The sequence below is a fragment of the Asterias amurensis genome, chromosome 20 (genome assembly GCF_032118995.1).
Source record: "Asterias amurensis chromosome 20, ASM3211899v1".
Classification (NCBI taxonomy): Eukaryota; Metazoa; Echinodermata; class Asteroidea; order Forcipulatida; family Asteriidae; genus Asterias; species Asterias amurensis.
This window is the reverse complement of record NC_092667.1, coordinates 10646241-10659201: the sequence shown is the minus strand read 5'-3', so window position 1 is coordinate 10659201 and position 12961 is coordinate 10646241. Positions and strand designations below refer to the sequence as shown.

The 12961-nt window shown below is 38.7% G+C and overlaps 1 protein-coding gene across 3 annotated transcripts in view; it reads right to left on the bottom strand.

The window, feature by feature from the left end:
- Positions 1–12961, bottom strand: part of LOC139952117 (rho-associated protein kinase 2-like) — a 79632-nt gene that overhangs the window by 64450 nt on the left and 2221 nt on the right. For all 3 annotated transcript variants that reach the window (XM_071951076.1, XM_071951078.1, XM_071951079.1), the window contains exon 2: positions 12834–12946. In XM_071951076.1, the coding sequence (XP_071807177.1) occupies positions 12834–12917 (84 nt within the window). In that variant the 5' untranslated portion in view covers positions 12918–12946. The remainder of the gene's footprint in view (positions 1–12833; positions 12947–12961) is intronic.

Below are 12961 nucleotides of genomic sequence, written 5' to 3'. Positions count from 1 at the left end.
CCACAAAAAAATATTGCTTTCACTGTCCAACGACTCCCACTAATTGCATTAAAAATAAACATGAAACCCGATTACTGCATATGTCATAAACAGTATGAATCACTCTGTTAATGCTATCATTGAAATGTGGTTGAGTTGATCTATGGGCCTATCATGTATCATGGGCTGTGACTGATAGCCATAGCATTCAGTGTTAGCATGATGATCTGTGGTTTGTTTTTCAGCATGCAGTCAGCAGCCAGACTGCAGACTGTTGCTCAATGCTGACTGTGATACAGCAAACAGTCCAAACCCACAGTACAGAGCTCTCTCTGGTCCAACTTACACAGTGACAGGACAATTGCATTCCTTGCATACTATTACAGAAGGCTAGGTCACACACACACACATAGAGTGACAAACAGATCTGGCTCTGTCATTCCAGTCAGCACTGTGAAGTGTACATGTACACATGCACACACACAGGAGGCCTGGAGAAATAAAATTACTATTGACAACGGTACTATGAACACTCAAAGTTAAAAAAAAAATATTTAAAAAAACATAGATTCGCTCAATGCAAAAAGTATACAAACAGTGTACAAAAACTACATGTGTACACAACCTGATCATACTAAAAGAGGACATGACATGTCATTGACAATCAATTTTTAAATCGACCAGCCTTAAAGCTTGTCGCGCACATGGCATGATAGTGGTGAATCTAATGAATAAATACATAAATATTCTGTCACTTCAGTTTGTTTTAACAGTAATATTTTACAGTCAGTGTGTATGAAACCATGCCCCCCCCCCCCCCCACGATCAGACCAGCGACTTTAGCAGTGTAAAAATAAAGTCAACGTCTATTCGCGCTTTACACTGACTGTGTGAACAGATTGGGTTAGCTCATGGGCTTGCTCTCCATTGAGTTGGAGATAATATCATGTAACACTTGAACGTTGCTCATCTACCAGTAGCAGAAGTCACTGTAATCGGACCAGTCCACTTCACAAGCTTCTTGCTACATGTACACTTACTGTTCATATAAAAGGCAACTAATGCAAATTCTCTTTTTATGCAGTCATATAAACCACGATTCCTGCATATTATGTGTGAGAGATCACACAAGACCAATTAGTAAATTCGTTCGTGCGTTCATGCAAAACATGCAAAATGTCAATGTGTAGTATTATAAGTTTGTAGGCTACGTATTCGAATAAACTACATACAGCTTGTACTTTGTACATTATGTACACGTGACATACATTTTGTACAATATTTGAATGTAGGCCTAATGGATGTAGTTTGAATTGCATTCCTTGTCAAAACACATTGTACACGTACAGTAGACATGTACTGGTACTGTAAAATGTAGGCCTACTCAAAACAAGTCCTTATCATCTATTTTGATATTGTCATTTTTTTACAATACATAGTAGGAGCCACACCCACCTCCATGCGTACATAAAGTACACCGTTGTACACAATGTAATTGTAGGGCCTTTATGAATTGTGTATGTAGGCCTACATTGTAGCTTACATACATGACATAGAGTTAAATACCAAGTCAGACAATTTTCTTTTGTACTCATAGTCTAACAAAGGATGGATGAGTGCATTTTGTAGAACGCACATGATTGATCAACCACCACATCAACCACATTCTGTTGTGCTACTTAAAGTCACCTGGAAGTGGTATTTTTTCAAAATAAAGCTTTTGTCACTAATATATGTGTTTTGATGAGTTGAATGTGAATAAACATGTACGGACCAAGTCGTGAGTTTGTACGTTTCAAAAAAAATAAAATTGTTTTTTCCGGCAATGCCGACCAGGTGTATTGCTGCTGAATGCAGAAAAACACTTTTTGAAATGTACCAACTCACGACTTGGACTAAACTGTACTTTGCACGTGTGTTTACTATACGCATTGCAGGCAAAGTCTGCCTTGAATGACGTCACAAAAGGGGTAGGTGGAGTCAGCCCCCCAAACAACTTTATATATTTTTTAAACATATAAATCGTGACAAACAATTACTAAAAAAAATGTTTTATTGTTCGTAAGCAATATACTCATATGTTTGAAAGAAAAAAAATTCTATTTCCAGGTGACTTTAAGTACTTTACAGAACACATTTGCGTACACATGTTTGGCATTAGAGCCCGATGGATACGTACACACTACATGTATTTGCCTCTAAATAAAATTAGAACGGTGTAAACAACCAAACACATAGTGTCAATATTTACATTGAGCATGAATACAATCGTGTTGCATTCCAAGTAACACTACAGTAAGTACACTGTACATGTACAACTTGTATTGAGCCTGTGTGTGGGTTATTTTCCCAAACCAGAGGCCGCCTGTTTTGGGGTCTTCATTAACTTTGAACATGGACAAGTCGTTAAATGTTTTTTGTGGTGATAGCGTTCCGACTCTCTTCGCGATTCTAGCAGCACTGGGGATGTTTCTCATAACACTGCTGGCCTCGATGAGACAGTTCTTGTGACCAGCAGCAGCCTTGCTTGTGTGCGAGCAGTGGTCTCGCAAGAGCAGTCTTTGATCATGAAGAGGGGAGTGTTATAAGTACCCTACATGTCTCACCCAACAAACATTTTTTTTAAACAACTTGTCCACTACCTACATTTTGTATAACATTAACCAGCTGGCCCACCCCACCAGTTCACTTGCCTCCCCCCCCCCCACCCCTCCTCCATCCTGTCAAATGTTTTACCAGACTACCCAAAATTATCCTTTATTGCTACATGCACCACAACATGAACTATCAAGTACCTAATAATAACAAAAATGTGCAGATGGTGAAGTTGAAACCAGATGTGCGCACAACTGCAGACCTTGGTTTTACACTTGTTGCTGTGACAAGTCAATGAAATAGCCAGCTGGCTGACTAAATAATAGCAAATATTGAACTGCTCGTCCATTTGTTCAACTGCCATTTATAGGCCTACATTGTACACACGTTGTAACCGAAGAGCAAGGAACAGAGTACAACCCCATCAAAATCAAAACAGCTTTTGGTTTTTACACTGTAGGTTTACATTTGTACATATATGTACATACCAGAGACTTGCATTTTTGGATATTAAAGAGGTTAGGATTACGAAGGGAGAAAACAGCAAAAGCAGCCTGTACGCATTGATGGCCAACTACCTTGCACCCTGCTGAACAACTTTCAGCCCTTCCGTTTGATTGGAGGAATTCTGTGCGTAAACACACTGACAGGAAATTTATACTGAAAAACCCCACCTCTCTACAGCTGCCTAACGAGGGATAAAATTATCGCAATCTCTAAGCACTCACTGATCATTACAGGACATGAACTGACAAACAGTAGGTCTTGACGTCATTACATACTTGTCCAGAGCCTGTCATGATATCGCATTCCATTTACAGTCCCCTTAAAATGTCTAGGAGGTCGTTCACACGCCGTACTAAAGTTGGTCTAAGTCCACTTAGACCGGTTCGGGTTCAACTTTTGTGCGTGTGAACGCAAATAAAGTTAGACCGGATCGGGTTTAAACCCCAAAACTTAAACCGTCCAGCGAGGCGGTCTAAGTCTAAACCGGTTCGGGTTTATCTTTTAACACTGCGTGTGGACAGAATGACATCCGGTTTTAACTCACAACGGACTACCCATTGTGTGGTTCAATGCACACGCCCGGGACCCGGAGTATTTGTATACGGTTTCTGTTGCCTCTGATGCTGAAAAGCACCGAGTATTTATATTACTTTCTTGCCGCTTACCGAGTTGGCGAAACCCTCTCGATCGGTGTATGCAGTTTAACACAGGCCCACGCCCATGATTTATTAAATTCTGAAACAAAATTATATTTTCCAAGCTTTTTTTGTTGAGTGTCCTACAATAAATTGAAACTGCTTTTCATGCGTACACTACGAGCGCAGCGAAGAAGCATTTTTGTAATGCTTCTCACATGTACAGCGCTGCCATCCCATAGTGATCACTCTCTGATATCCCATAGTTATCCATCACCGATCCCGTGGATGTGCCTTTCTATTACTTTCAATCTTGGAGAATGAACTGCAGTGGGCGCGAGGCTGTGTGTAGGGGAAATTCCCTACGCCAGCAATATCACCACGTTGTTGGGGAGTTGGGAAAATACTGCAAAGTAAATGTATTTACGTAACTTGCACGTGTGTAGTTGTGTTTATGAACGAATCAGAATAAAAATCGCGGCACCAGCTTTTGAGAGATCGCAACTTCCAATCGATTGAAGTACAAACTAAAAGTATTTATTAAATCGGAAACAGTGGTATAAAACAAAACACAAAAATGAAACGTGTTCTGTTTCATGGAATATGGACAATATTTTGGTGAGTTTTCTCGGCGGTTTGTATCAATATTTTGTTCGTTTAAAAAAATAATTTCGAGTCGTGTTCATGTTTGTTTTAAGTGCCCATATCCTCCTAACGGTAAAACTGTTACCGCGTTCGATTGAACCATTTGTATCCAATAATTATGCCCTGTCTGATCATCCAGGGCATGGGACACTCAGTATCTCGGCATACTCGGTGCGTGAATCTGATGAACAAAACCGGATGTTAGAGCAACGGGTCGCGTCTACTTTGACCTCTTAAAACCGAAGATAAACCGGATCGGGTTTAACTCTGTGCTGTCTGAACGCAATGGGTTTTTATTTTTACGACCACCCCCCGCTGCTCGTAAAAGTTAGACCGGTTCGGGTCTAAGTTAGCACGCTGTCTGAACATACCCTAGGAGTAACTTACATGTATTTATTGATTTAAAAAAGACTGTTTAAAACCATAACACACGATCACTCATGGGAAACATACACCAGTAAGATGTACTGTGTATGTTATTAGGTTTAAAGGCAGTGGACACTATCGTTTACTCAAAATAATTATCAGCATAAAACCTTTCTTGGTGACGAGTAATGGGGAGAGGTTGATGGTATAAAACATTGTGAGAAACGGCTCCCTCTGAAGTGCCATGTTTTCGAGAAAGAGGTAATTTTCCACGAATTTGATTTCGAGACCTCAAGTTTAGAATTTGAGGTCTCGAAATCAAGCATCTAAACGCACACAACTTCGTGTGACTAGGGTGTTTTTTCTTTTATGGTTATCTCGCAACTCCGACAATCAATCGAGCTCAAATTTTCACAGGTTTGTTATTTTATGCATATATGTTGAGATACACTAAGTGCAAAGACTGGTCTTTGACAATTACCAATAGTGTCCACTGTCTTTAAAGTAAACCACAATTACAGTGGACAATGTTTCAATGATGTTCTTCTTCTTCTTCTTCCTTTCAAGTGCTGCTTCAACATTTGAAGATTACCGCACTACGGCTGAGACTGTACACCAAATCAGTGGATACATCTTTCTCATATAAATGGCAAAATTAATGTCATTGGACCCTTTTGGTAAACAGTATTGTCCAAGGCCCACACTTCGTGTATCACAACTTCTATATAAAATAACAAACCTGTGAAAATTTGGGCATAATCGGTCATCGGAGTCGGAAGAAAATAACGGAAAAACCCACCCTTGTATCCGTGCGTTTCGCCGTGTCATGACTAGTGCTGGGCGAATAGTGAAATTTTGTTATTCGGATACCGCTGGCCAACTATCCGAAATTAACCGGATACTCGATTAATTTTTTTCGCCACGAGAGTGCGCTATTTAAAAAAAAATATTAAAAAAATATATTTTTTTTGCCAATAGAGGGCGCTGTTCATTTGTGAATGAGATCTTATGGGCGGATTGATATTAGTTTTAGACAGTGTCACTCGGTTCATTCATAAAAATGACCGGATCTAATTTAAAGATGGCGATTTGCTTTTTCTTTTGATCGTGATTGACTCTACGTGAAGGAAAACTTGTGTAATCTTTGGACAAATTACGCCAGAAATTTCATTGTTTTAACTCTTCACGGAGGTGAGCATAGTAAAATACTTAATTTATACTGTTTTATGCTGTCTTAACAGAAGTTTCATAAGGATTCAGACTAAACATTTATATCCGTTGTCGCCCGACGTCTGCGGATATTCGGATAGTTAAAGAATATCCGGTTACTCGGTTGTTATTACAGAATTATCCGGTTTGTACATATGTATTTGCGCCCTATGCGGATATCCGGTTAAGAAAAAAAAGGCATTCGCGGTTACGGATAGGAAAACCTATTCGCCATTAACCGGATATTCAAATAATTCCCCCAGGCCTAGTCATGACATGTGTTTAAAATAAATCCGTAATTCTCGTTAACGAGAATTGATATTGTTTTACTGTTTTCTCAAAAAGTAAAGCATTTCATGGAATAATATTTCAAGAGAACTCTTTCACCATTACATTCTGTAAACCCTGTAAGTTATTTGTAAATCTGTGAACTTTTTCTTTTTTTTCTGTACTGAAAGGGTCCAATGGCTGTAAGAGCAAATTGAGTCTCATCTCATAACAAAGATTTAAATGGTTTCAAACTATTAGGCCTAATGTATTTTATTTCATTTTTTAATTTATTCTAAACTTTTATTTTCAAATTCATCCCGCTATGTTTTGCTCCTGGATATCAAAGTTGCCAACCTAAATTGAGTAGACCTGTCAATAAACCTTGACTGAACACACTTGAATGTAAAACTACTGCTAGAAATGTAGATGTCATTGACCCCCGGGCCTGGTGAACACACAATCGCAAAAATAGGAAAACAAACTCAAGCTGGGCAGGACCGTCCATGGGCATCAGATGGATATAAAAATAGGTTTGACTCCCTGACTTTTCCTGGCATGCTGAAACCCACAGTGACATCACGCTGTCATAATTTCCTATAAACCATGGTCTGTCCACTGTGACCTAAACAAGAAACAACCATTGAGAAGCTACAAAGGGAAGGTGTGGAACCAGACTCTGGTAATCTGACCTTGGCGATGTCTGACATAACTGCATTTTTCTACCATCAATCATCAGCCTACACTAAAATCACATTGCTACATGTATGACTGATGTTTGCTTTCCCTGTATTGTGAGTAGTTGTGGTTTCATGTTGACCTCCTGCTGCACTTTCTGGTGCTACTCTTTTTTTAAAAAGAAAAGAACAGATTCTTTCATAATGACATCTTATTATTTCATGTCTGTCAAGGGGAAGGTACAAATCACCGTTTGATACTTGAGTAAAGTCATATTATACCATCTAATGTTCAATATTAACAAACAATTCAAATCAAATCACTCACAGTGAAAACTTTTATTGTCGTTGTATACATCTGTCAGGCAAGTGTCAGGCTGTACATTGACAAGTACACAATAAACATCATCTCTTCTTTTGAAAAAAAAAAAAAAAATATCAAAATTGAATCCCTTGTTTCCCCTGTAAATCATATCTTCATCAAAAGGTAATCACAACAATGCATCATAAATATTCAACTTACACATGTGTCAGATTTGTTCTTAATAACTTTAAAAGAGGGCACAGTGTTTGGATCTTGGGACGGGGCGGGTGACAAGATGGCTGCTCCGTTTATATAATACAGGTACGCTGTACGTAATACTAATAATCCAGAAATAGCTTAGCCACTTTAACCATCACATCAATTACGTTACGTACATTACACAAACTGCAATGTACGCAATAATAGTACACAACCCCATCACAGTTCATGGAGGATATGAACACCAAAAGGAATCAGTCAACCTGATTGGCTCTATTAATTAGCTCACAGCTCTGGGGCCACCATAATCTAAAGCTTTATGACATTCAACACTCACACATTACTGTTGTAGAAGTGCCCAGGTTACTAATTAATAATCCACATGGTTCTACGGATAAATCTTTCATTTCCTGCTGGGATAAACGGACCTTGACGGCATACTATGGATAAATATCACGAATGACTTGAGTGGTATTTCAACAATTAAAGTCAGAGAGTGTTGAAGGTGTATGATGTACAACTGTGCACATCACGAGTGCTGTCAAATTAATCTAAAACTCTTTACGAAATGCATATTGGAGAGTCTGCAAAAGTAAACCCAAACACTGTCACAGCCCTCCTGAAATCCACACAATTCAATACATTTTCAGCTACAAAGCTCTGAATAGACACTGGACCGCGATCCCGAATACTGTGATTTTAGCATTTCGGTCAGTAAGCTCATTGACCGGATAAGTCCAATTGAAAAATATCATAATTTCAAATGTGAAATATCTTTGACTTTTGAATTTGATTTAAAATGGCTTTTATTTTTGTTGAGTGAAGCATATTAATACCTATTTTCTCTTAGAGTTTTTCTCAAATAAAATTTTAAAAACCAATTTCCCTAAAACTATACAAAGTACAGTACTTACTGTTTGTGCACTGTAAACTTACTGTAAAATGTAAACCACGTGCATGGTTCTGTGTACCTCAAGTTTATGTACTAATATGCATTCACCACACAGGATCAGGCTACATACATCATTCAAAACCAGGGAACGAGATTAAATTGAATGGACAGTGTCCCTTTAATGTAATATGAAATGAACAAGGAAGAAACGCGAATAGTGGGAAAGCAAAACTGAAATATTTTTTTCTGAAAAGACTGCGCTACATGTACATGTTGTAAGCCTACATTGTGTACACAAAATCAGACATTGAAATGAAAGGGCATGACAATAAATCTATTTTCTCTGGCAAGGGGCACAATTTACATGTAGCCTGATGAAAATGTAAAGTCGTATCAGAACTTTGCGAAGGACAACGCAGCAAAAGCTCAGGCACCACGGCTAGCACGTGGAGGCCTGGGGTCGATTTCACAAAGGTAGTCCTAACTTAGGACTAGTCCTAAGCAATGCTAAGAGATAGGAATGGTCCTAAGTTAGGACCAGTAACTCATCCTAACTTAGGACTGGTCATATCTCTTAGCATTGCCTAGGACTAGTCCAAAGTTAGGACTACCTTTGTGAAATCCACCCCTATACATAAGAGTCAGGGGGCCCTATATGGCTGGCTGATTCATCTTTCCAAAAACCATATTATTCTTATAAACCTACGTGTACTGTGGTGCTTCGATTTGTTCGCAGCCTTGTCAGCACCTCCGGTCAGACATTTGTCTATTTACACACATGTAGACAACACATATCAATTTATCTTCTGTTTTTAACATCTGGCAAACATTCAATCACACGAATTTCTCCCCAAGTGCTAAAGCTAAATTGTTCCAAACTGGCACACTACATTGCTTTTGCCCTTTTTGTGTGTATGCTAGGTTTTTTTGTTTGAGGGAGGTTTGTTTAGTTTTGTATAGTTCTGCAGATCTTTTCAGGCTATATGCGTGAAGTTCAGCAAAATGTGCATTTTGTTGACTGTAACTTATGTTGCAGAGTGTAAGCTCACAAGTGGCCTAGGGATGTGTGTAACACTTACTTTATTGTAATGGGATTATACTTCACTGAGGGCAGGAATAGTGACTAGGTTGTTGATAAACAAGGACACAATCTGGTTAAAGCTTTTCATTACACTCAACCAAACATGGTTTAGATGGTTTAAATGTCAGACTTGAGATTCTAATAGAATTCATAAATAGAAACAATTTCAATCTGAGAAAGGTTTCATGCCGATGCTTAAAACATTTCTCAGATTGAAATTACAATTACGGATTACTACATGCAGACAACCGCTTCGGATTTTTTGCGATATCTCAAAAATGCTGTACACCTTGTAAAATGAAACCTTCATAGGTAAGTGTTTATTCTACATTTGGGGATTAAAACAATTGAATGAATAGTTCCTAAAACAAAAGGCATTGCCTTTCTGTGCACTCAGCTACATGCTACATGTACTTTCCCAACTGCCACACCCATTTACTTATAATCTAGTGTGTGTTTCAGGTGAATTTAATTTATTAACAGTGAAATTTTAACTTTCAAATTGTGTGTTGATGATAAAATAACAGTTAATTTGTAAAAAAATACCTACTAAAAAAACAATGATACGTAATGTACAATGTATGGGAACATCCACATATTTTCTAAGTTTACAGTTAATAATAATAACAATAAGACTTGTAATGCGCACATATCCACCCTGCTGGGTGTTCCAGGTAGTGTAGGCGCAGTCAAAAAAACAAAAAACATTGTGCTGTACCATTATTTAGCCTATATCATTCATTCATCTGCAACTAGTTGAAAAAATACAATTGTATTACCAACTGACATTGTAAGCCCTATACATCTTCTATTACATTAGAGGCTTATATTTAGCAGTGTAACTGGATAGTGGATACACAACCATTATGAATGCCTGGTTGGCCTGGCCTACATGCCATGGACAATGGCTTGTAATCTTCTTTTCTTTGACCAGGGCCATTTGGTCTGGGCCCTGCCCATTAATACAGTCCATAAACACATACCAGTGCACACAGCCAACCTCCACATAGCTTTCATGCAGCACTGTAATGCACATGCTGATACACACATGATGCATGTAAAATGGGCAGGGCTTGAAATGTAGTCCACTTATTTTAGCATCAAGTAACACTAACTGCATAGTTCTACCCCTTCCTCCATGGTTCTACAATACGTTTTCTCCAATCCAAACTGTAAATAATGGTAACCTAATTAATGGTAAACCTCCTTTTAAAGTTCACTGTAATTTTTTTTTCTCAGTTGGCATTGTTTAGGCAGGGCATGAAGGGGGGAGGGGATACTTGGGGATGGGGGTTGCACACCCCTCCCCTGTCTACAACACTGGTACACTGGTACAAAGTACAGTAATTAAAAGAGAAACCGGGATGAGTGTGTATTTAATGGCAAATGTTGCCTGGATTTTGAGAGTATAACACTACATGTTGGCCTGTGTACAAACTGTTTGCAATCTGTTAATTTGGAATAAGTAATGAAGCTTTGATTTCTTGGAAAAGAAGGTTACATGTATTATTCAAGTCAAGTTTTCTCCATCAAACAGGGAGTATTTTGACTTGTGTGCATTTGGGCATGATTCCGGATCAAAACAGGGGACCAGAGGGGATTTCTACCAGCCTGTTTGCTGTGGATGTTTGTCCTGCGGTACCGACTTGTGTGCCACAAAGTGTTAATGGAACTTGACATCAGTTGAATGGCCAGGCAGGCCATTGACATTCTTCTGGGATTCTGTCACCAAAAGCGTTCACATCATCGGACAGGATGTGACAACAGAACCTTAAACAGGATAATCTCACTTTTTTTTCAGCCAAATAGATATCGTAGATACCGGTTTATAACTATTTTACGTTAAAAATTTGCATTTTTAGTAATAAATATTTCAAGTCAAAAATACACCTCTCCGCACAGCTTTTTCTTCTTTCTAATGTTTAGAATTGATAATTTTACTTTGATTGGAGGAGCCACAATTTGTGACAGTTTTTTTTTTAAACTGTTGGGCATTCTGGATTTTTTGTTTATGTATGCCATAAGCATGTAGAACAGACCCTTCCAATGAAATATGTAAATTGCACATAGCACTTGCGCACGAGCGTTTTGGTTGGCAAAATGAGGGAACATCGCGCTGTTTTATACACGGCTAATGGGTGCGTGACGCAGACGCGATTGTGCGTCTGTTTAGTGCACAACTCTATGGCGTTTGCCAACCAACAGGGTTTGTGCGCATGTGTGAATGTAATTAGCATATTTCATGGGAAGGGTTCATTAAAACAAAGTCCTAAAATTGTTTTTTGCTTGGTGTTTATAACTGTTTACATGGTTTAGGCCTACATGTATCCTTTGTTTTACAAGCCCTGCTGTGCAATCTGCGACAATCATTCAAATTTACAAAAGTCAAAATAGTCAAAAACGAACTTGCATGGAATACTGTGCTTACGGAGTTACGCTACATGTTTTGTTTTTTTAAGCAGTGAATTTGTTAAGCCTATTTGCTCGACGCTTCCGCAGACAAGTGCAGTGGCGATTAGTTAGGAATTCATACAAAAATACTATCATTCAATCATTGTTTTTCTTGTGTACAACCAGCAAGAAAAACTGTCAGCTCAATGTATAATTCCAACTTGTAAGGGGTTGGGTTATTTAGTTTGACACCAGCTGTGTCAATGGGCGTGACTACTGACTAAAACCCGGTTCATACTTCCAGCAAATACGAATGCGAAGCGAATGTTGACGTCACAAATTCGCACCAAATAATTTGCAGCAGTTGAGCAGTGCAAATATTCGCAACGAAAACAGCATTGTGATGTCAAATTCACGTCAAATTTGCTTTGCACGCGCATTCGTAGGAAGTATGACCTGGGCTTTACGGTATAATAACACTGGGATGGTTCACACTTGCACTCTCCAATAAATAAACAGAGGACCCGTCAAAACTCATTCTAAGCGGTTCGGCTGGCTAGTTCAACGCTGAAAAGCATCCCTATCTAATGTGAAATACGGACTAGTGACAAATGTCATGGACTGGTGAAACAACAAGCTATACTGGTCCTGCTGGCCGGTCACTTAAAGACACAGGGCACTATTGGTAATTTTCAAAGACTGTATCCCAATATATGCATAAAATAACAAACCTGTGAAAATTTGAGCTCAATCGGTCATCGAAGTTGCGAGATAATAATGAAAGAAAAAACACCCTTGTCACACACGAGTTGTATGCTTTCAGTTGCTTGAATGCTTGAGGTCTCGAAATCAAATCTGTGGAAAATAACTACTTTCTCAAAAACTACTCCACTTCAGAGGGAGCCTTTTCTCACAATGTTTTATACTACCAACCTCTCCCCATTACTTGTTACCAAGTAAGGTTTTATGCTAATAATTATTTTGAGTAATTACCAATAGTGTCCACTGCCTTTAAGAAGTGAAGGGCAAACCCTGACTTACATCATCAATAAGATAAAATACTTACCAATAGAGCCTCATGGTTCAACTCTGACCTGGGGTCACACACCTTGACCTCCAGCCCTTCATACCGCCTCTTTAAAGTTCCCATCTTGAATCAATTCTTGCTACAATTACAAACTGCATGGTACAAGA